General features: G+C 45.9%; 3 protein-coding genes across 7 annotated transcripts; all 3 read right to left on the bottom strand.

Moving 5' to 3' along the window:
- Window positions 1–225: 225 nt before the first annotated feature.
- Window positions 226–11,860, bottom strand: LOC136198268 (NPC intracellular cholesterol transporter 1-like). 4 transcript variants are annotated; one of them, XM_065988184.1, is made up of 34 exons: window positions 11,358–11,860; window positions 11,149–11,303; window positions 10,715–11,094; window positions 10,406–10,631; window positions 10,217–10,357; window positions 9,408–9,903; window positions 8,782–9,351; window positions 8,537–8,728; window positions 8,067–8,479; window positions 7,444–7,977; window positions 6,788–7,390; window positions 6,543–6,734; window positions 6,304–6,490; window positions 6,080–6,238; window positions 5,745–6,001; window positions 4,156–5,287; window positions 3,700–3,953; window positions 3,542–3,639; window positions 3,373–3,484; window positions 3,255–3,315; window positions 3,078–3,206; window positions 2,840–3,022; window positions 2,667–2,781; window positions 2,528–2,607; window positions 2,263–2,451; window positions 1,925–2,202; window positions 1,750–1,868; window positions 1,564–1,702; window positions 1,442–1,512; window positions 1,255–1,387; window positions 1,127–1,200; window positions 921–1,078; window positions 748–861; window positions 226–699 (listed from the first exon to the last, which is right to left on the bottom strand). In XM_065988184.1, the coding sequence occupies exons 14-34, from the start codon at window positions 6,125–6,127 to the stop codon at window positions 421–423; spliced, it is 4,023 nt and encodes a 1,340-aa protein (XP_065844256.1). In that variant the 5' UTR covers window positions 6,128–6,238; window positions 6,304–6,490; window positions 6,543–6,734; window positions 6,788–7,390; window positions 7,444–7,977; window positions 8,067–8,479; window positions 8,537–8,728; window positions 8,782–9,351; window positions 9,408–9,903; window positions 10,217–10,357; window positions 10,406–10,631; window positions 10,715–11,094; window positions 11,149–11,303; window positions 11,358–11,860; the 3' UTR covers window positions 226–420. The 4 variants fall into 4 exon arrangements, with proteins under 4 accessions (XP_065844256.1, XP_065844254.1, XP_065844253.1 ...); XM_065988182.1 differs by having other exon boundaries at window positions 9,408–10,357; window positions 10,715–10,853; window positions 10,906–11,094; XM_065988181.1 differs by having other exon boundaries at window positions 9,408–10,357.
- A 1,506-nt stretch (window positions 11,861–13,366) lies between these two features.
- On the bottom strand, window positions 13,367–16,942 carry LOC136198233 (sushi, von Willebrand factor type A, EGF and pentraxin domain-containing protein 1-like). Of its 2 annotated transcripts, none has more exons than XM_065988146.1 (9): window positions 16,864–16,942; window positions 16,378–16,818; window positions 15,764–16,327; window positions 15,518–15,709; window positions 15,291–15,460; window positions 14,515–15,238; window positions 13,860–14,453; window positions 13,618–13,806; window positions 13,367–13,565 (listed from the first exon to the last, which is right to left on the bottom strand). In XM_065988146.1, the coding sequence occupies exons 6-9, from the start codon at window positions 15,080–15,082 to the stop codon at window positions 13,375–13,377; spliced, it is 1,542 nt and encodes a 513-aa protein (XP_065844218.1). In that variant the 5' UTR covers window positions 15,083–15,238; window positions 15,291–15,460; window positions 15,518–15,709; window positions 15,764–16,327; window positions 16,378–16,818; window positions 16,864–16,942; the 3' UTR covers window positions 13,367–13,374. The 2 variants fall into 2 exon arrangements, with proteins under 2 accessions (XP_065844218.1, XP_065844219.1); XM_065988147.1 differs by having other exon boundaries at window positions 16,864–16,936.
- Window positions 16,943–17,073: 131 nt separating this feature from the next.
- On the bottom strand, window positions 17,074–22,930 carry LOC136197737 (NPC intracellular cholesterol transporter 1-like). The gene is made up of 21 exons (XM_065987556.1): window positions 22,868–22,930; window positions 22,531–22,787; window positions 21,032–22,151; window positions 20,580–20,833; window positions 20,422–20,519; window positions 20,256–20,367; window positions 20,138–20,198; window positions 19,961–20,089; window positions 19,723–19,905; window positions 19,557–19,671; window positions 19,419–19,498; window positions 19,151–19,339; window positions 18,813–19,090; window positions 18,560–18,678; window positions 18,352–18,490; window positions 18,230–18,300; window positions 18,042–18,174; window positions 17,914–17,987; window positions 17,708–17,865; window positions 17,535–17,648; window positions 17,074–17,489 (listed from the first exon to the last, which is right to left on the bottom strand). Exons 1-21 carry the CDS (start codon window positions 22,913–22,915, stop codon window positions 17,268–17,270), a joined length of 3,954 nt encoding a protein of 1,317 aa, XP_065843628.1. The 5' UTR covers window positions 22,916–22,930; the 3' UTR covers window positions 17,074–17,267.
- Window positions 22,931–23,101: the final 171 nt, after the last annotated feature.

The following is a 23,101-nucleotide window of genomic DNA, read 5'->3' as shown; positions in this document are numbered from 1 at the left end:
ATTTGCCAATATGCTGCTATATGAGAGCTTCCTTTCTTGATACATATGCATGATACGCGGTGAATCGCTTTCAAAGCACAGTTCACGGATTGCATTATCAAATCAGTGAGTACATAACCTTTCTTCTACTTGAAATTCTTGATGAAAGTTTGTCCTTTTAACTTCGGTAGGTGAGTCTTTCTACGGGCAATGCCCACCGAATGATAGAGTGTGCAAGACAAAGAATTTGAAATGATTTTGTGCCTGAAAGGCAACCTCTTGACAGGGCGTATCGTTGACGTGTACCCCGTTTTGCGGGGTACGAGTCAGCAATACGCCCTTTTTGCCCGTTATGCTCGAGCTTGCTCATATAGCGCCTTCAAACTTCAGCCAGCAAAAAACGACAAACTACATAGTTTTGCTAAAGACATAACATAACGTCTATTGCCCCGCCTGCACACGCAGTGTCGGAGTATCGGAGAACGGAGATCGCTGTCGTCGCTTGGCAACAGGTAAATTCTTCAAAACGAACTCGGGGGACGGCATGGCCGATGGACCGATGTAGGTGAGGAGGACGGGAAGAAAGATAAGGCCGTGCGCCGCGCCGAAGACGACGATCCCGAGGTACATTCGAAAGTAGAAGACTTCAAAGAACTGAGATTTGGAGAAGACGAGAAAGATTATACCGAGGAACTTGGTCAGAGTGATTCCACTAAAAAGCTAAAAAAGAAAAATTGAGTCAAGGAACATAGGTGTAGTTTCTCGTACTGATGAGCCCATTTCTGAGAGTGCGGCTTGCGCTCGTCTGTTGGCGCCCTTCGCGCGACTCAGCGCAAACGCACGCACGACGTGCGTGCAGAATTCGGCCGCTATTCCCGTTGCCTTTATTTCAATAAAGTCTATATTATGTAAACGCCTTTTCTTCTCTTCTATTCGCCTACCATGACGAGATTGGCGACGGATATGACATTGAAGAAAATTCCCCACGCCCACATCATTCCCATGATATCCACGACGATCATAGCGACGGTCAGGGTGACAGTAAACGCCGACACGACGCTGCAGCCGAGTAGAAAAAATGTCAAAACAAAGATCGCTCCTAATAACCTAATAAATAACAATTCGTGAACGGAGAAAAAGGACTTGCCGGCGCAGATGCCCAAGTTGAATGCAGCCGAGGCAGCCAGAGAAAGATGCTGCTCATAAAACACGTAGAAAACGCTAGGAAAAAATAAGAAAAATTCGAATAATAATAATGTACTCCTGTGCCCTTACCTGTACGGAAAAACGCTTGAGCTTCCGTTTAGCGATTGAGTAAGATTCTGCGAGATTTCTCGCGCTCTTTTGAGCGCTCGAATGTAGTCGGCGTCGTTGTTGAGTACGGTGTGATAGGTCATGAGATAAGCAGCTAAAAAGGCGCTCTAGTTAAAGCTAAAAAAAGTTATTAAATATTTTTAGTTACCTTCTATAGTCTGATTGGCTGTCTCATTCGACGGACCCAAATCGACAGCTGATTGATAGGTGGCGGGGCCACTAGAAACAACCCATTGTCTCTTCGGACTGATCCCACGTCACTGGACTTACCCTTTCACACAGTGAACGATAGGATTATCCTTCAGAAACAAGTCTAAAAAGTGCATGAATTGATTCTCGGGCGGACTGAAACAGGTGAGAAGGTCATGCGGCTGAAGGCACTTCGTGCAATTGGGATCGTTGAGGGGATCTGAAGAAAAAGATGCATGCCAAAACACCAAACCGATATACGCTTACAGTTAGACGTTGAGCAAAAGACCTTAGAGTCTTTGACTACGCGACAGCATTGAGATTGGGGATTGACCCACGAGAGATAGTCGTCCAGCCAAGAATTAGGCGGAAATGCTATGGTCGAACTTAAGACAAAGGAGAAAACGCATGAGGACATGCTCTTTTCATATAGGTGACTTACTAGTCTTTTATCTCCGAATAATGAGTTAGCTGTCGCACTATAGAATTATTGTTGCATCCGGGAAGACCGCATATTTTATTCTGTTCTCTTGGCTGCCGATAGTCAATGCCGCTTTTGACGACGAAATAGAGCGGGGGGCCCGTACTGAGACACTTAGACACGTTGCTGTAATCGCGAAGGTAGGAATCCTTTGAAACTAAAAGTTCCTGGTTCAAGCCGACGTGGAGATGTAGCATGCCGACGATGCTGATTGCAAAAAGTCCCGTAAAAAATTCCATCTAAAGGAAAAAAAAATTGAAAAATTAGAGCTCGCTTTTTCTCTCTGTTTTCATTAATACCACGACAACGCGTACGACGCCGTTCGTAAGAAACGGGGCGTAGTAGTTTTCAATGAAACAATAGAAGATGCTTTTTTCGTGTGACTGAACGTCATCGGCGGATTTCACTTTGACACAGCAAGCAATGTCTAAACGCTTTTTCTGCTGTCGCTTTGCGTCGAGAAACAGCAAAGCGACAAAGCAGGTAATCTAAATTAGAAAAAAAGAGCGTTGAGAAATATTGGCTATGAAGCTGTTACTATTTAATACGTATCTACTAGCTGACCTGTAGAAGGAAGTCCAGAACCACTGCAACAGCTGCATATAATGAAAAAGTGCGTACAGCCGGCATCGGTGTCAAAGCTCCTACGTGGGGGGGAAAAGAGGAATCAACTTCAAAACTACCTCAAGGTTGTATGGACTACCTAATCCAAAAGCAAGCGATTCAGAAATTGACGTCAATAGCATGCTGGGTGCAACTTGACCGAGAATGCGGCCCACCTGCTCCTCCAGTGTCTCCCCAGGCTCAGCGACGTCACGCTAAAGACCACGCAATTAGCCAATGATATCGCAGTTCCTCCCTCCCTCCCTCCCTCGCCTTTAGTGTTTGAACGAGAATAAATATATTGTCGACACCGACAGCGAGACATAGGAAGGGCATCACTTGGAGAACGATCAGATTAAGAGGAATGGAGAGATAGCTAAAGAAGCCAATCGATGCGGCGACAGCAGCCAAGACTATGATAACCCCAGCCAAGGCAAGAGAGATCGAAGCGTCAATCTAGAAGAGAAAAACATCAATGACGGGTCTTGAGAGATGAAGGTGTTGTCCTAACGAGACGTCTATTGGGGGAGCTGATGCGACCGAGGAAGAATGCAACGTAGATGAACATGACAAAATAGCTGATTGATATGATTTTGATGTCGGGGGCATTTTCGCGATTGATTTCGTCTTCCACGGATCTCTGTAAATAAACGTCATTCGGGTTTGAATAATTGTGACTTTTTCTTGCCTCGGCTGAGTAGGAAATGTTAATTAGGTTGCCACGGTAACTGCGAACGTAGTCCAAAAATCTTATGTAGAACGTTCTTTAATTAATTATTCGTTTTTCTTAATTTATATACTCTTACGCCGCTTCCCACGCTTCTGCCTTGGCGTTGCGTTTCTTGTCCAAGTGATTATTCACGGCGAATGTAAGAACGAGCATTTGCGCGCTCACATAGTCGGGAACAGTGACTGAGTCTACAAGACAGAGGAAGATACAAATCTTACGCGCCGCGCGCAGGCTCTCTATCATACCGTCATATCCACCCAATGCTACGTTAGGATAGACAGGACCCCCAAAGTTGCCTAGGCACGATTGATGAAGATATGAAGAATTGACTGACGTCGGATCCCTAAAGGAAAGCGCCCTTTAGTGAAAGAGCAAAGGGAGGAATCAAGAGGGAGACTTGTACCTAGTACAATACATGAGATGATCGTGATAATCCGCAATTTTTATGAATATCCCGGCGGCGTGATAACCGCGTACGTGATTGAAGATGGTCCGATTGTTCTGGAAGTAATTGAGAACGCTCGTTATGGCGCAGTTTTCGTTATCGGGCGCAAGCGGCTGAAAGCAGATGTCGTTCAACCCGACAGGAATGACAGTTCCACTATCCGTCGTATAGTTGCCAACAATGTTCATGATGTCATCTTGTAAATCAAAAACCTAGAAAATTTAATTGATAAAAATTTCCTTCTTAAAAAGTCGAGGATTTTAATTAATATATTAATTATTCCAAAGGATTGTCAACAACCTCATCGAATATGATTACAAAACGATTTAATTAACTCGAAATACTGCTTCACGAGTATTAACAAAATTTGCAAATACTTTATGAGAGATTCTTGATTATTCAGATCCCTCTTACCTCATCCAATACTTCTTTCTGAAGAGCCGGTCCAAAATAAACCGTATAGACATTCGTCCCCGTCTGCACAAGATATTCCGATCCGGAAACGTTCGGCACCGTGATAACGACCTGCTCCGTTCGATAAAACGGCCCAAAGTGCTCGTCGAAATAATCCTTCTGGAGTCTCGACTCGCTCGTCGGCATGGACCACAATTCGACGGGATCCGTCGTAATTCGAACGCGCAGCACGCCGCACGTCAGCGCGCCGACGACGACGATTGAACCGAAAATCACTTTGAAGGGATGCTCGGAGCAAAGTTGGCCCCACCAGCGAAAGAAGAGCATCAGTTTCCCCTCAAAGACGAGACCGATTCGCGCGAGACAACCTGGATTATTCGACGTATCTTCCTCGGTTTTCGACGAGTCGCTGAGCGAAGATCGAGACTCGGAATCGAGGAGACGGCAAACGTCCGATTGAGTCGATGCATTGGAATTCGAAACGAAGCCGTTGGTGGGAGCGGAGACTTCGCCCAGCGCAAATGCGCGTTCTTTCCCCTTCTCTCGCCTCCAACTCACCACACATGAAATAACGACTACGATGACGACGAACGCTCCGTATAAACACGCCATAACGAATAGAATCCCGTCGATGTGAAATATCTCGAAGGGCAGTTCAGAGACGGGGATCGGTCGAGGCGGCGGGGAACAGGCGCTCGGACAGTCGACGCACGCACACGCGAAAACGCAATCGTTGAGCGACTCGTTGCATCGATAGGCGCGTTGAGTGTAAGTAGGCAGCGTTCGATTTTTCTCGATTTTGAAGTCGATTTGAAAGGGAGCGAAGCCGTTGTTCGTCGTGCCGAGATAGGAGAAGAAGTCCTGGGGCGTGCACGTGGCCGCCGTGTGAGAGCCGCACATCGTGCTCAGAACGCGTTCGCGACCGGAGGGAAATTGAACGTAGAGGCACGAGTTGTAGACCGTGTTGGCGTAGGTGGCGTCAAGGCGGAAGTCGACGTGAGTCACTTGACAGGAGGGTTCGTCTTTTTTCGAGCAGTCCGTCTTTAGGACGTCCATGAAGAGGGATTGCTGCGGATGGCAGATCGACGTGCAGAAGACGTCGCGGAAGTTGTACCAGCAACTTGGGCAACGACTAGAGGAGAAGAGATATAAATAAATAATGCATAAACGTATTGGGGGGGTTCGTATGGTTGAATTACGTCACAAGTCTATAGAACGACTGTGTTTGTGATGCAAAGGCTTTCACTTTTCATCATTTCCTACTGACTACATCCTAATTATATTATATAAGGTTCCCCCCTCTAATTTGATCTTCCGTGAATAATAAGTGTCATTTTTCGGGTGGTGTGATAGTCGGGAGACGGAAATCAGAAGCCGCAAATTCGTAAACTTGAGATTACGACACAACTCTACGCAGTGCTACAGGGTACCAAAGGCTATTCTAATAGTTAACCTACAACCTAATCTTAGACAATCACCCCCCATTTCTCAATGGCGTGACATGGGAAGGCTGAAAGTCGACTTCGCCATCATTCTTTTCCGGTGGCGTGACTCGTTCCCCTCCCCAAACAACGCAACCACCCCCATACCTGAAAAACTGCTCGAGAACGTTCATCTGCGTCGTCAACGCCATGACCTGATTATAATCGCAGCACGTTCGCGTGTCGTTTCCCTCGTATAAATTCGGACAAAAGTTCTTCAACATGGCGAGCGCTTCGACGCCGTTTGCTTGCTCGCGGAGGAGTTTCGCCGTGCCGTTGTAGGCGCAGTTGACGATGCCTTGCGCGCCCGGACCGCATTGGCCGTACCAAATGCAGTGGCCTTCGTCGGCGAGCGAGAAAGGAATCTAGAACGCGGTTTCCGTCTAGGATCCGCGTGATGAACGGAGCGATTCGGTGCGTTTCGCGGGGGACTCGGTTCTCACTGTTAGAGCGATGAACGAGACGATGAGGCGAGCGACGATCGTCTTCATGTCCGCCGCACTCTGTGGTTAGGAATGGAATGACGTTGGTCATGGCTAGGCTAGAGATCTGTTATCCGGGCGGCTCGTACGCGCGAGCGTCATCCTTTTAGGCGAAATGATCTTGATACATATGCCGCGGTATTTATTAAAAATAGTAAACAATGTACAAAAGTCTTCGTTCTTACTTATGAGGCACATGGACGCATACAGGTACGGTTCCCAGCCACTTGCCCCCTGGACTGCAGATGAGGTGTCGGCTGCCAAACATGAGTGCTCCTTCACTGCATTTGTAGACAGCAATGCCACCGCAGACGTTCGACGTGACGCTGTGCATTGCCTTGTCTACGTTTGGAGGATCTCCACAGTGAACAACTAAATGACATATAGAAATTAGCTGAGAAGTATTGAATATACTGTTTTGTACTATTGCACGTAGGTTCTGATCCTGACCACTTCAAGGAAGTCCCATTGTCCTCCGATGTGCATTGCCTCTTTTCATTACCGTGTATTTTGTAGCAGATTCCACAGCTGTACTTGGCAATTGTTCCCACTGTCATTTCAGAAGGAAGAGAGACGCTGCCATGAACTGGGGAGTGGAGGAGATTGGGACATGTAGCTACAGAGCCAAAGCATAAAATTTTATTTTGCGGTTATGGTTTATTTACTTACGCTTGCACTGCAGTAAAGTGCTGCTCCAAAGTCCGCTTGATAAGCATGTTATGACCTGTGGCGTTCGGGGTATTAGATTGTCGTCACACATGTAAGTTGCCGTTTTCCAGTCAGTAGTCATCGTTGCCTTAGGAAGATACGGAGGAAATCCACACGGAGGAGGAGGCGGACAAGACGAATTGGTTGTAAAGACTTCAATTTCCCCGATCTGCATTTGATAGCGACGTCTATGTAACTCTTTAGGTGCTGCTACTTCATAGACAACGAGTACATGACGAGTTTGCGCGGCCACACAGATGTACTCCAATAAATTTGAATTGTCTCGCTTGCATTCCGTTCTGTTCACAAAATCGGTGCTATTGCTAAGGAATATTCTGTACAAACTGGGTTCAGACAAAAATAGCCTAACGCTAGAAACAGTGTAGGCATTGCGCAGATCAACCTTCATCCAGATAGATCCATGTTGTCGTATGAAACTGCTCTTAGCACTGTTACGGAGACTTAAGATGCCGTCAGTAGCAGAATTGTAATGACTTCCGGTATGTAGGTTATTCACTTCAAAATACATACGAGGATTCAGCTCTTTAAGATCGTACTTAGAACCTAGATAAAACTTGTCGCGATGATAACAAAAATGCGCACTAAGATATCCTTACAGTTATAATAAATCTCCACTTCACAAATCTGCAAAGTCATCATTACGGTGCTGACTCTTCTGATTCGAACGTATCGAACCCAATACGTAGCATTACAATCAAATTCAGTTAGAGGTGGAGGACTAGAGTAAGATCCCTTTGGATAACTGTCTCCGCATTTCTGCTGATTATCAGTCTTTTTTGCTGCAGTGAAATTTCCTACAAATACCTCGGCGCCATTGCCCCAATGAGCGCGAGACAGTAACGTAATGCGATCAATAGGATAAATATTTCGAAGATCAATCCAATAGTCAATCTCTTCCGCAAAGCTCGACACAGCACATTTTCCCCATTCTGTATCATTATTGCCATCGATAGATAACTCGTATCTGCTCAGCACGTCGAGAGGATTTTTTACTTCAAATTCTAGCTGAGCTCCAACAGCATTGAGATCCAATTTCTCGCGTTGTCCGCATTCGGCCGAGGATCCCGGAGGATTCCCTGCAGTCGACTCCAAGTCTTTTATGTTTAGACTGCACTGCGCCGTCAGTACGGCTGCAAAGAGGAATGCGCAATAAAGACCGAGTTTTGTCATCGCAACTTCAACGATCGCTCTCTGCGATGCGAACAGACGGTCGGCTTACATGTAGTGGAATAAGACCCGACGATCTAATTGCTCCGTACTCTTTTGCGATGCTCTAAACGCGGCGTCGGACCGCATAGCACACGGAAACGACGAAAATCACGCGACGTCACGTGAATGACTGCCCCCGGATGCTTTAGCCGGGTCAAATATATTAAAAAAATCAGGTACAGTACTTTTTACAACGTCACGACTCTACGATATTTTGTCCGTAAGTTTACTTTCCATGTGTAGGGATCAGTACGCACGTTGGCACTGAACCAAGCCACCTTCCCTCAGGACCGCAGAATAGGTGTGAGCTTCCAAACAACGTTGCGTCTCCCTTGCACTTGTACAAAGCTGTACCCCCGCAGACTTTTGACACGACTCTAACGGTGGCCTTTTCAACCACTGGAGCATCTCCACAGTGGACAACTAAACATGAATACATAATACATATTTTATCAATAAAGCAAACTTCTATTGTGGTACCTTGGCAAATCGGCTCTGATCCCGACCACTTCAAAGATTTTCCGTCGTTTGCCTGCTGACAGTGCCTTGTTTTATTTCCATGCAGTCTATAGCAGGTCGAACAGCTGTACATGACAGTGCTCCTCAACGTTTTCTTTGGTGGTAACGAGATTTCACCGTGCCTTGGGTGGCCGATATCAGGACACATTTTGGCTAGATAGAAAAGAATCAAAGAGGGCTTAGGAAGTTGGTTGCTAGGCGCTTACGCCTGCACTGCTGTAAGACTCCGCTCCAATGTCCAGTTGGTAGGCAAGTTATTGTTTGCGTCTCAGGAACAAGATTATTGCTGCACGTGTATGTCGCAGTTTTCCAATCAGTAACTGCAGTTGAATTCGGGAGATGCGGAAGACATTGACAAGGTAGTGTCGCGTAATCCGGTTTGTAGAAAATTTCAACTTCACATACCTGAAGGTGACTTCCCTTGCTGATGCGACTCCTGTCAACAATGATCACATATCGAACTTGATGAGACCCAGAGCAGTGAAAGTGATCACCGGTCTGATAACATCTACTCCTTATCAGGAAGTCCGACGTGTTGCTGACGTACACTCTGCTAGACTGAGATTTTGGTGCTGAGACCGTGACATTAGTCACCAAGTAAAATTCCTTCAAGTCGATTTTTAGCAATACGGTCTCCTCTCCACTCCATTCTATGCTTTGGACACACTTGTCAAGTTCGCCATCAGTAGCCATCTCATAGCTACTGCCTTTCTTTAGATATCCAGATAGTTCAAACTGTATCTGAGCATTCATTCTACCGAGATCATATTTCTGATCTACACATAAGAAACTAAGTCTCATTCTAAAATTTTTAGAGATATCGTTTACTAACCATGGTGATATATAGCCACTTCACAGATCTGCAAGGACTGCAAATCCCACCGAGTTTCGGTACTGGATTTTCTAATTCGTATGTACTGAACCCAAAAAGTAGTAGAGCACCTAAACTCAGTAAATGATGTACTGGCCCAGTCTGGATGTTTGCCTCCACATTGAAATTGATTTTGACTTCTTCCTGCAGCACTCAAGTTTCCAACAAATACTTCTGCAGCGCCGGCAAACTCAAGACGCGATAACACAGCAATGCGATCAACAGGGTAAACGCCGCGAAGATTGATCAAGAAATCAGTCTGTTCAGCAAAGTTTGAAACCGAACACTTGTTCCAATCAGTTTCTAAATTGCCATCAATAGCAAAATCATAGGAACTTTGACGATGCAATGCGTTTTGTAATCCAAATTCAATGACGGCTCCGATAGCATTGAGATCCAACTTCTCGCTGCCGTCACTACCTGCCGCCGGAGGAATTGTCGGAGCCGCTGAGCTGAACTGCAACGGAAAAACAACTGCGATAAGAAATGCGGAACAATGCATTGCAACAATGAGTTGTGAGCAAGAGTGGCTCTTAGATATAGTGGAACAAAACCCGGCGACTTCATTGCTCCGTACTCTTTGCCGTCGTCACTTTCGCGACGCTAAATGCGGCGTTGGGCTGCACAGAACGCGGAAAGGACAACAAAACCACGCGACATCACGTGAATGACGTCTCCGAATACATACACCAGAAAATGCGTTCAAAGTCGGCGTTGGGCTTACTGATAAGCCACGTGGACGCATACAGGTCGTGTTCCCAGCCACTTACCCTCTGGACTGCAGATGAGATGTCGGCTGCCTAGCATGAGTGCTTCTTCACTGCATTCGTATGCAGCAACGCCACCGCAGACTTTCGACGTGACGCTATGTGTTGCCTTGTCTACGATTGGAGGATCCCCACAGTGAACAACTAAAGTACACACATAAATTAGCTAAGAAGTATGGACAAGTTTTGTACCTTTGCAGGATGGTTCTGATCCTGACCACTTCAAGGAAATTCCACTATGCATTGATATGCATTGCCTCCTTTCATTGCCGTGTATTTTGTAACAGATTCCACAGCTGTACTTGGCAATCGTTCCGGCTATCATTTCAGAAGGAAGAGAGACGCTGCCATGAACTGGGGAGTATAAGCAAGTCTTTTTCCCTCATTGGGAACAGGCTGGCAAACAACTCAGGAGCTTCTAATAGAAAAACATCAATACCCTATTTGCCAGCTATGCCAGCTATAATTATGGCAAAATGGCAAATTCAAAAACGCACTTACTCTTATTCAGGCGGCAAAAAATGAACTTTTCATTTGTCCCCACCCCACCAAAAAGGACCACTTCAAGCTGATCCTTCGCGGTGAGACAGATAGCAGAGTGGCGGGCAATTAAGCAATTGATAGGTTTCCCCTGTTCATCCTAGTTAGAGCTAAGCATCGGCACAATTAAACGCAAATAACACTTGACTGGCCTTAAAGGGACTGACAGTCCACTGAGAATCATCAAAATTGTAGTAATAAACGAATGGGTCAAAATCGCCCGATTCTGAAGGCTTCCCACCAAGTAGCAGAAAAAATGGTCGTTCATCAATGGAAAACTTTGATAGAGTGTGCCAAAGTTTAGGAGGTGGTCCCAAACCAGTAGAAAGAATAACCCACTCCTGCAACAATGTAGTTAGGAATACCACGTCACATGTACATTCTGAATCTCATACTCTTTTTTCAATGTCAAGCATAAAAAGATCATGAAACGTACGACTGCCATGACCACCATACAGGAGAACTCGGTGATCATCAATCGGAGCCATTGCAGCAGAACAGCACGGCTCAGGACGGGTACCAACAATATCAATACTTTCCCACTTGCTACCTATTTCATCAACATAATACCATGTGCACGCATGTTCAACGCTAAATACAGTACCGCTAATGGTGAATAGATACAGTTCGTTGTTGAATCCAAACTCGTATTCGGATTCTGGAATCCAAGTAGCTCCTTGCTGTATCTCCAGCCCCGGATCAGGACCGTACCCACCGAAAAGAAGCAGCTTTTCAGGGGGTAGAGCCACAAAACAGCAGCTAGATCGACCAAACGGTTTTTCAGACGTTCGATCAATCGCCTGCTTGCTCCAAATTAGTGTATCCGAATGGAGACGATACATCTCCATCGAGCGACTGCCGTCTGCCAGTTTCCCGCCGTACGTGAATATCGTATCGCCGATTACTTCACATCGAGCGCGGCAACACGGCGGGGGAACTTCTCCAGACGCCAGAAACTGCTCCCACGTGCCAGCCGTGAGGCTGTACACGTAAATTTGGTTCCTCGAGTAGAATTCCGCACCGTCTGGAGATGTTCCACCCCATAGATACACCCTGTCGTTCAGCGCGACGCACTCGAGATCGCATCTTGGCTCCTTGGGGGACATGTTAGCGGTTTTGATCGAAGCATGCGCGCGGCGCTAGGGGGAGCTCGCTAGGGCGCTAGGGGGGCGGCTAGCTGGGGGCGCTAGGGGCGGGTCTGTCCGGTCTGTCTTTTTATGTTCAGTTGTCACACAAATTCGCGGAGATGTTTAGCTGAGGGACAGAAAACCGCTCTAGAGACGGTCTCACAGACCGTCTGTGTACATCTGATCGATTATTCGAATAATTGGTTATCCCATGGATGCTCCCTTCTAGCATCCATGGTTATCCGAAACAAATTTGAAGCGGCTGTGACCACCGACGTTCGGTACAACACAAATCATGATTTCGTATGCAGAAATGTATTTCACTCATAAATAAACTCGTATTTGTTCTTCCACATGATTGCCAATCCAAACATCTATGTCCAAATACTCGTATACTTTCTCTACACAAAACAGCTTGTCTGCTATAAAGACGCTTCTGCCTGGCATAATAATATTTTTCGGACGAAGAGAGCTGCTGCGACTACATATTATGCCACCCTTACCATAATCTCTCTCCACAACAGCTTTTCCTTCTAGAAATATCGAGCAAAACCTTGTTTGCAGCGATCCTCAATTTCAATAGAAACTCATTCTTCCTTGATGACTTGACAACAACAGAGTCTGGCTTACGACCCCAAGAAATCTCCCCGGACTCCAATATCCACCACTCGTCTTCAGATTCTTCCCCTTCGTCATCGTTTTCTTGCTCAGCAATTCCCAAAGATTCTTCCACCGCGGAAACGAGCGAAGACGTCTCGTCAAAAGTCACTTCCGATCGCAGGATTTGCTCCAGTAAACTGAGGTACCTTGTGGTCAGTCTCGCCGTCTGTTTATTATGTCCCAAAGCAACTTCGACGTTGGCCGTCTGATCAGACTGACGTCCAGCATCTAGTACCACTACTCGATAGGGGGGAAATCGCCGAAACTGTTGTGCAGACTCCAACCAAACATCATGTCTTTCAAATAATAACGATGCAACTTGCAATGGGCCAATTCATGAACGTATGAAGTCGCCACGAGGCAGACGTAGATTCGCCTATGTATGGAATCTCTCGGCCAAGCGCAAGCCCTTCGCAATTCCTCGGCAAACGACCTTTTAACGTTAACGCCTCTCCGTTGACGTCGCTTCGAAGAACGTCTTTTCGCCTGCGAGAAACATGTGAGCCTGATTGTTGTCGTGTTGGCTAGTGTTGAGTTGAGCTCAATTGCCACTGACGGCAAATTCGCGTCGCCTGCGCGACTTCCGACAGTCTCGCCTTCGTCGAAGGATCGAAATTGAAGATAGCGCCGTTCCGCGTACATCTTCGCCAGTTCCAAGCCTTCCTCGATGACAGGAAAATCAGAAAAGGCGCCCGACTTGAGCTGAGCGTCCAAATTCGTGATCCTTTTCAAGCTTGAGCAGAACCAAGACGCGAAACTGTTTCTAGGTGCAAAGGGCGCATGCGCAATTACTTCTGTATTAAAATTGTAAACAATGCACAAAAATATTCGTTTTTACTTATGAGGCGCGTGGACGCATACAGGTCGTATTCCCAGCCACTTACCCCCTGGACTGCAGATGAAGTGTCCTCTGCCTAACATGAGTGCTCCTTCACTGCATTTGTATAAAGCAACACCACCGCAGACTTTTGACGTGACGCTATGCGTTGCCTTGTCTACGACTGGAGGATCTCCACAGTGAACAACTAAATTACATACAGAAATTAGCTAAGAAGTATTGAATATAATGTTTTGTACTTTTGCACGTAGGTTCTGATCCTGACCACTTCAACGAACTCCCATTGTCCTCTGATATGCATTGCCTCTTTTCATTACCGTGTAATTCGTAGCAGAATGAACAGCTGTACTTGGCAATCGTTCCCACTACCCTTTGAGAAGGAAGAGAGACGCCACCCCGAACTGGGGAGTGGAGATTGGGACATGTAGCTACAGGGGCAAAGTATTAGAAATCTATTATAGGGTCATGGTTATTTACTTACGCTTGCACTGCAGTAGAGTGCTGCTCCAAAGTCCGCTTGATAAGCACGTTATGATCTGGGGCGTTTTGGGTATCAGATTGTCGTTGCATATGTAAGTTGCCGTTTTCCAGTCAGTAGTCATTGTTGCCTTAGAAAGATGCGGAGGAAAGCCGCAAGGAACGTCAGGTGAATTCTGGCGAGGTTCTTCATGCCGTTCGTAGTAGACTTCGATTTCGCAAACTTGCATTTGGTAGAAACGATTAGAAGAGCTCTGAGGTCGTTCATAAACAACGAGTATATGCTGAGCTTGCAAGACTGGGCATATGTACTCATAAAAGTTATCTTGATTGCATTCCGTTTTGTTCACAAACTCGGAGCTGTTGCTTGTAAATACTCTATATAAATTGGGTTCAAGAGATAGTAGCCTAACTTTGGAAACAGCGTAGGCTTTGCGTAAGTTGACTTTCATCCAAATCGATCCATACTGCCTGATTAAACCGCTTCGAGAGCACCTAGTGAGATCTGGAATGCCGTCAGTAGCAAAATGGTAATTGCTTCTTGAATGTAGTTCAAAAGACATTTGAGGATTCAGCATATTGAGATCATACTTATAATCTACGTCAAGGAATGAAATAGTTAATTAATAAAAGAAGCGGGTAGATAAGATAATGCTTACTCTGATCATAAACTTCTACTTCACAAATTTGCAAACTTCTTAATACTTTACTGACTCTTCTGATTCGAATGTATTGAACCCAATGTGTGCCGTGACAGTCGAATTCAGTTAGAGGTGCAGTCTTGAAAAGACGTACCACTGGATAACTGTCTCCACATTTCTGTTGATTCTCAGTCTTTCCAGAGGCACTGAAATTTCCCACAAATACTTCAGCACCATTTGCCCTATAGTAGCGAGACAGCAACGTTATGCGATCAATAGGATAAATGTTTCGAAGATCAATCCAATAGTCAATTTCGTCAGCAAAGCTTGACACGGTACAGTCTTTCCATTCCGTGCTTTTATTACCGTCGATAGAAAACTCGTATCTGCTCAGCACGTCTAGGGTGTTTTGTACTTCAAATTCTAGCTCAGCTCCAACAGCGTTGAGATCTAATTTCCCGTTTCGTTCGCATTCGGCCGGAGGATTCGCTACAGTCGATTCCAAATCCTCCTCCATGCCTGAACTACATTGTGCCGTCAGTACGGCTGCCAAGAGGACTGCGCAATAAAGACAGAGTTTCGTCATCGCAATTCTAACGATCGCTCTGCGATACAGAGAGACGATCGGCTTATATGTAGTGGAATAAGACCCGACGACCTAATTGCTCCGTATTCATTTGCGGACTTCATACCATACGGAACGACGAAAACCACGCGACGTCACGTGAAATGACGTCTCAAACTACATGCACAGAAAAGATATCTCGTCTGAATTACTTTCCTGGGAGACTAACACATATTGGGATTGTACCCAGCCACCTTCCCTCAGGACCGCAAAATAGATGCGAACTTCCAAACAGCGTTGCCACTCCTTCGCACTTGTAAGACGCAGTGCCACCGCAGATTTTCGACGTGACTCTAACGGTTGCTTTATCAACAACTGGAGCGTCTCCACAATGAACAACTAAACAAAAATTATGTCTGTTGAAGTTTTAAAAACGTTACTGGGGAAATCTGATACCCTTGCAAGTAGGCTCTGATCCCGACCATTTCAAAGACTTTCCGTCGTCTGCCAATTGACAGTGCCTCCTGCTATTTCCATGTATTCTATAGCACGTTGAACAGCTATACGAAACGGTATTTCTTAACGTCTTTTCTGACGGTAATGAAATTTTGCCATGAATTGGATGACCTAGATCAGGACACACTTTGGCTAGATAGCGATAAATAAAATTAAAACTTTTAAACTTGTTCACAAAGCACTTACGCCTGCATTGCTTCAAGGTTTCGCTCCACTGTCCAGTTGGTAGGCAAGTTATTGTTTGCATCTCAGGAGCAAGATTGTTGATGCACGTGTATGTTGCTGTCTTCCAGTCAGTAATTGTAGTCGAATTTGGGAGATAAGGAAGATACTGGCAAGGTAATGTAGGTTCTGGTTTGTAAAAAACTTCAACTTCACATATCCTACTTGTCTGGCCATAGTAGCGACGCCTGTCAACAATGATTACATATCGCACTTGATGAGACCCAGAGCAGTGAAAGCGATTACTGCTCTGATTACATCTAGTCTTCATCAGGAATTCTGATCTGTTACTGACATACACTCTGTTTGACTGATATTTCGGAGATAAGACCACGACAGTCACAAAGTAAGATCTCTTCAAGTCAATCTTTAGCCATACAGTCTCCCCTCCACTCCACTGAATGCTTTGAACACACGTGTCAAGTTCACTGTCAGTAACCATCACATAGCTACTATTGATCTCCAGATAGGATCCTGATACTTCAAATTGCAGTTGGGCATTCAATTTCTGGAGATCATATTTCTGATCTACAAATAAGGAGATTGCCCATATTCTAGAGAGATATTATCTGCCTTACTATTGTGATAAACATCTACTTCACATATCTGCAAGGACCGCGACTTCCAATATATTCCGCTGTTGGCTTTTCGTATTCGTATGTACTGAATCCAAAAAGTGGTAGAGCACCTAAACTCAGTAAACGATGTACTGGCCAATTCTGGATGTCTGCTTCCGCATTGAAAAGGATCTTTTTCCACAGAACTCAAATTTCCCACAAATACTTCTGCACCTGCGGCATACCGACGACGCGATAATACAGCAACGCGGTCAACAGGATAAATGCCTCGAAGATCAATCATGAAATCGCTTTGCCCAGCGTAGTTTGAAACCGTACACTTGGACCAATCAGTGTCTAAATCGCCATCAATAGCAAAACCATAGTAACTTTCAGCATGTAACGGGCTTTGCATTCCAAATTCCATGACAGCTCCAACGACGTTGAGATCCAATTTCACGTCTGAGAAAGCCTTATTACGAAGACGTGAGTCACTAGACTTTGTACCTGATCCACTAGCTTTCACGTAGTGATCAAACGCCATAGCAACAGCGAGCCAAACGCCAATTGCCGCGACCTCCATCGTCAGCTAAAGTGCGCTGTCGTGGAATCCTAGTGACGTCACAGAGTAACGTTGTGCTATTTAATCTCTGGTTGCAGGAGCTATTCTCGTCGTGTTGTGAAGCAAAATGGCGTCTGACTGGACCCGGATGCCCATCGGCTTTCAATTAGCATATTTTTTCTTCAAAAACCAGAAACGATACAAGGCAAATGATGGAGTGTGCAAGACAGAGAATTAAAAAAGCCAGCAAAGCAAACGACAAACTAGTTTCGCTAAATACATAACATAACGTCTATTGCCCCGCCTGCACGCGCAGTGTCGGTGTATCGGAGAACGGAGATCGCTGTCGTCACTTGGCAACAGGTAAATTCTTCAAAACGGACTCGGGGGACGGCATGGCCGATGGGCCGATGTAGGTGAGGAGGACGGGAAGAAAGATAAGGCCGTGCGTCGCGCCGAAGACGACGATCCCGAGGTACATTCGAAAGTAGAAGACTTCGAAGAGCTGAGATTTAGAGAAGACGAGAAATATGATACCGAGGAACTTGGTCAGAGTGATTCCACTAAAAAGCTAAGAAAAAAATTGAGTCTAGGAACATAGGTGTAGTTCTCGTACTGATGAGCCCATTTCTGAGAGTGCGGCTTGCGCTCGTCTGTTGGCGCCCTTCGCGCGACTCAGCGCAAACGCACGCACGACGTGCGTGCAGAATTCCACCGCTATTCCCGTTGCCTTTATTTAAATAAAGTCTATATTATGTAAACGCCTTTTCTTCTCTTCTATTCGCCTACCATGACGAGATTGGCGACGGATATGGCATTGAAGGAAATTCCCCACGCCCACATCATTCCCATGACATCCACAACGATCATAGCGACGGTTAGGGTGACAGTAAACGCCGACATGACGCTGCAGCCGAGCAGAAAAAATGTCAAAACAAAGATCGCTCCTAATAACCTAATAAATAACAATTCGTGAACGGGGAAAAAGGACTTGCCGGCGCAGATGCCCAAGTTGAATGCAGCCGAGGCAGCCAGAGAAAGATACTGCTCATAAAACACGTAGAAAACGCTAGGAAAAAATAATAAATATTCGAATAATAATAATGTATTCCTGTGCCTTTACCTGTACGGAAAAACGCTTGAGCTTCCGTTTAGCGATTCAGTAAGATTCTGCGAGATTTCTCGCGCTCTTTTGAGCGCTCGAATGTAGTCGGTGTCGTTGTTGAGTACGGTGTGATACGTCATGAGATAAGCAGCTAAAAAAGGCGCTCTAGTTCAAGCTAAAAAAAACGTTAATAAATATTTAGTTACCTTCTATAGTCTGATTGGCTGTCTCATTCGACGGACCCAAATCGACAGCCGATTGATAGGCGGCGTGGCCACTAGAAACAACTCATTGTCTCCTCGGACTGATCCCACGTCACTGAACTTACCCTTTCACGCAGTGAACGTTAGGATTATCTTTCAGAAAAAAGTCTAAAAAGTGCATGAATTGATTCTCGGGCGGACTGAAACAGGTGAGAAGTTCATTCGGCATAAGACACTTGGTGCAATTGGGATCGTTGAGGGGATCTGAAGAAAAAAAAAGATGCATGCCAAGTCCGCGCGAAGACGTCAAACACCAAACCGATATATGCTTACAGTTAGACGTTGAGCAAAAGTCCTTAGAGTCTTTGACTACGCGACAGCATTGAGATTGGGGATTGACCCACGAGAGATAGTCGTCCAGCCAAGAATTAGGCGGCAATGCTATGGTCGAACTTAAGACAAAGGAGAAAATGCATAAGGACATGCTCTTTTCATATAATCCACATTCCCCCGATTTCCTCATATGCTTATTAATTAATTAGTATATCCTACGACTACTTACCAACTCTACGCCCAGGTGACTTACTAGTCTTTTATCTCCGAATAATGAGTTAGCTGTTGCACTATAGAATTATTGTTGCATCCGGGAAGACCGCATATTTTATTCTGTTCTTTTGGCTGCCGATAGTCAATGCCGCCTTTGACGACGAAATAGAGCGGGGGGCCCGTACTGAGATACTTAGACACGTTGCTGTAATTGCGAAGGTAGGAATCCTTTGGAAATAGAAGTTCCTGGTTCAAGCCGACGTGGAGATGTAGCATGCCGACGATGCTGATTGCAAAAAGTCCCGTAAAAAATACCATCTAAAAGAGAAAAAAATTTGAAAAATTATAGCTCGCTTCTCTCTTTTTTCTTTATTATACCACGACAACGCGTACGACGCCGTTCATAAGAAACGGGGCGTAGTGGTTTTCAATGACACGATAGACAATGCATTTTTCGTGTGACTGTACGTCATCGGCGGATTTCACTTTGACACAGCAAGCAATGTCTAAACGCTTTTTCTGCTGTCGCTTTGCGTCGAGAAACAGCAAAGCAACAAAGCAAGTAATCTAAATTAGAAAAATAATGCGTTGAGAAATATTGGCTATGAAGCAGTTACTATATAATCTAGTATATTCCTAGGCTGACCTGTAGAAGGAAGTCCAGAACAATTGCAACAGCTGCATATAATGAAAAAGTGCGTACAGCCGGCATCGGTGTCAAAGCTCCTACGTAGGGGGGAAGGAGGAATCAACTTCGAAACTACCTAAAGGTTGTATGGACTACCTAATCCAAGGGCAAGCAATTCAGAAATTGAGGTCAATAGCATGCTGGGTGCAACTTGACCGAGAATGCGGCCCACCTGCTCCTCCAGTGTCTCCCCAGGCTTAGCGACGTCACGCTAAAAGACCACGCAATTAGCCAATGATATCACAGTACCTCCCTCCCTCGCCTTTAATGTTTGAACGAGAATAAATATATTGTCGACACCGACAGCGAGACATAGGAAGGGCATCACTTGGAGAACGATCAGATTAAGAGGAATGGAGAGATAGCTAAAGAAGCCAATCGATGCGGCGACAGCAGCCAAGACTATGATAACCCCAGCCAAGGCAAGAGAGATCGAAGCGTCAATCTAGAGGAGAAAAACATCAATGACGGGTCTTGAGAGATAAAGGTGTTGTCTTAACGAGAAGTCTATTGGGGGAGCTGATGCGACCGAGGAAGAATGCAACGTAGATGAACATGAGAAAATAGCTGATTGATATGATAAAAATGTCGGGGGCACTTTCGCGATTGATTTCGTCTTCCACGGATCTCTGTCAATAAACGTCATTCGGGTTTGAATAATTGTGACTTTTTCTTGCCTCGGCTGAGTAGGAGATGTTAATTAGGTTGCCACGGTAACTGCGAACGTAGTCCAAAAATCTTATGCAGAACGTTCTTTAATTAATTATTCGTTTTTCTTAATTTATATACTCTTACGCCGCTTCCCACGCTTCTGCCTTGGCGTTGCGTTTCTTGTCCAAGTGATTATTCACGGTGAATGTAAGAACGAGCATTTTCGCGCTCACATAGTCGGGAAGAGTGCCAGAGTCTACAAGACAGAGAAAGATAGACGTCTCGCAGGCTCCCAACGGCCTAATCTCACCGTTATATCCACCCAATGCTACGTTAGGATAGACAGGACCCCCAAAATTGCCTAGACACGATTCATGAAGATACGAAGAATTGACTGACGTCGGATCCCTAAAGGAAAGCGCCCTTTAGTGAAAGAGTAAAGGGAGGAATCAAGAGGGAGACTTGTACCTAGTGCAATACATGAGATGATCGTGATAATCCGCAATTTTTATGAATATCCCGGGGGCGTAATAACCGCGTACGTGATTGAAGATGGTCCGATTGTTCTGGAAGTAATTGAGAACGCTCGTTATGGCGCAGTTGGCGTTATCAGACGCAAGCAGCTGAAGGCAGATGTCCTTCAATCCGACGGGAATGACAGTTCCACTATCCGTCGTATAGTTGCCAACAATGTTCATGATGTCATCTTGTAAATCGAAAACCTAGAAAATTTAATTGAGAAAAATTTCCTTCTTAAAAAGTTGAGGATTTTAATTAATAAATTAATTATTCCAAAGGATCTTCAAAAACCCCATCGAATATGATTACAAAACGATTTAACTCGAAATACTGCTTCACAGGTATTAACAAAATTTGCAAATACTTTATGAGAGATTCTTGATTATTGAACTCCCTCTTACCTCATCCAATACTTCTTTCTGAAGAGCCGATCCAAAATAAACCGTATGGACATTCGTCCCCGTCTGCACGAGATATTCCGATCCGGACACGTTCGGCGCCGTGACAATGACCTGCTCCGTTCGATAAAACGGCCCAAAGTGCTTGTCAAAATAATCCTTCTGGAGTCTCGACTCGCTCGTCGGCATGGACCACAATTCGACGGGATCCGTCGTAGTTCGAACGCGCAGCACGCCGCACGTCAGCGCGCCGATGACGACGATCGAACCGAAAATCACTTTGAAGGGATGCTCGCAGCAAAGTTGGCCCCACAAGCGAAAAAACAGCATCAGTTTCGCCTCAAAGACGAGACCGATTCGCGCGAGACAACCTGGATTATTCGACGTAGCTTCCTCGGTTTTCAACCGAGACTCGGAATCGATGAGACGGCGAACGTCCGATTTAGTCGATGCGTGGGAATTCGAAACGAAGCCGTAGGTGGGAGCGGAGACTTCGTCCAGGGCAAAAGCGCGTTCTTTCATCTCCTCTTGCCTCCACTTCACCACACACGAAATAACGACTACGATGAAAAATATCACGACGAACGCTCCGTATAAACACGCCATAACGAATAGAATCCCGTCGATGTGAAATATCTCAAAGGGCAGTTCAGAGACGGGGATCGATCGAGGCGAGGGACAGGCGCTCGGACAGTCGACGCACGCACACGCGAAACCGCAATCGTTGAGCGACTCGTTGCATCGATAGGCGCGTTGAGTGTAAGTAGGCAGCGTTCGATTTTTCTCGATTTTGAAGTCGATTTGAAAGGGAGCGAAACCGTTGTTCGTCGAGCCGAGATAGGTGAAGAAGTCGTGAGGCGTGCACGTGTCCGCCGTGTGAGAGCCGCACATCGTGCTCAGAACGCGTTCTTGACCGGAGGGAAATTGAACGTAGAGGCACGAGTTGTAGACCGTGTTGGCGTAGGTGGAGTCGAGGCGGAAGTCGACGTGAGTCAATTGACAGGCCCGTTCGTTTTTTTTCGGGCAGTCCATCGTTATGACGTCCATGAAGAGGGATTGCTGCGGATGGCAGGTCGACGTGCAGAAGACGTCGCGGAAGTTGTACCAGCAACTTGGGCAGCGGCTAGAGAGAAGAGATTAATAAGGAATGACGTCAAGGGCGTCAATTCCAAAAAAACTATCGATGACGTAGCCCACGAGAGTGATACCAAGACAATCAGTAAGAAAATGAAATTGACCTCAGTGTTGTATTCGTACGTCTGCACGTACTGATGGGAATGCAATAATTTTTGGGAGGTTATTACGTTGAATTACGTCACTACAGTACCTATACTGTGTAGGCAGAAGAATGATGCAATGCCTTTCACTTTTCGTCATCATTCCCTACTGGCTACATCCTAATCTAATAAGGGACCCCTCTAATTTGATTTCCCGTGAGTTTTCCGGTGGCGTGATAGACGGGAGAGGAAACGTCTACAGTACTGCATGCACCCCCGCGATACCTGAAAAACTGCTCAGGAACGTTCATTTGCGTCGTCAACGCCACGACCTGATTATAATCGCAGCACGTTCGCGTGTCGTTTCCCTCGTATAAATTCGGACAAAAGTTCTTCAACTTGGCGAGCGCTTCGACGCCGTTCGGTTGCTCGCGGAGGACTTTCGCCGTGCCGTTGTAGGCGCAGTTGACGATGCCTTGCGCGTCGGGACCGCATTGGCCGTACCAAATGCAGTGGCCTTCGTCGGCGAGCGAGAAAGGAATCTAGAACGCGGTCTCCGTCTACGATCCGCGCGATGAACGGAGCGATTCGGTGCGTTTCGCGGCGGGGACTCGGTTCTCACTGTTAGAGCGATGAGCGAGACGATGAGGCGAGCGACGATCGTCTTCATGTCCGCCGCACTCTGTGGTTAGGAATGGAATGACGTTGGTCATGGCTGCAGGCTCAGAGATAGAGATCTCTGCTCGTATCCTGCCTGTTATCCGGGCGGCTCTTACTGCGTGAGCCTGGATAACGGATACTAGTATCCGTGCCTGGATAACCTAACCCTCTCTCTCACAGGCTCCAGGGTCACGCA

This window comes from Oscarella lobularis, chromosome 18 (genome assembly GCF_947507565.1).
Source record: "Oscarella lobularis chromosome 18, ooOscLobu1.1, whole genome shotgun sequence".
Classification (NCBI taxonomy): Eukaryota; Metazoa; Porifera; class Homoscleromorpha; order Homosclerophorida; family Oscarellidae; genus Oscarella; species Oscarella lobularis.
This window is presented reverse-complemented; position numbering and strand designations above follow the sequence as displayed.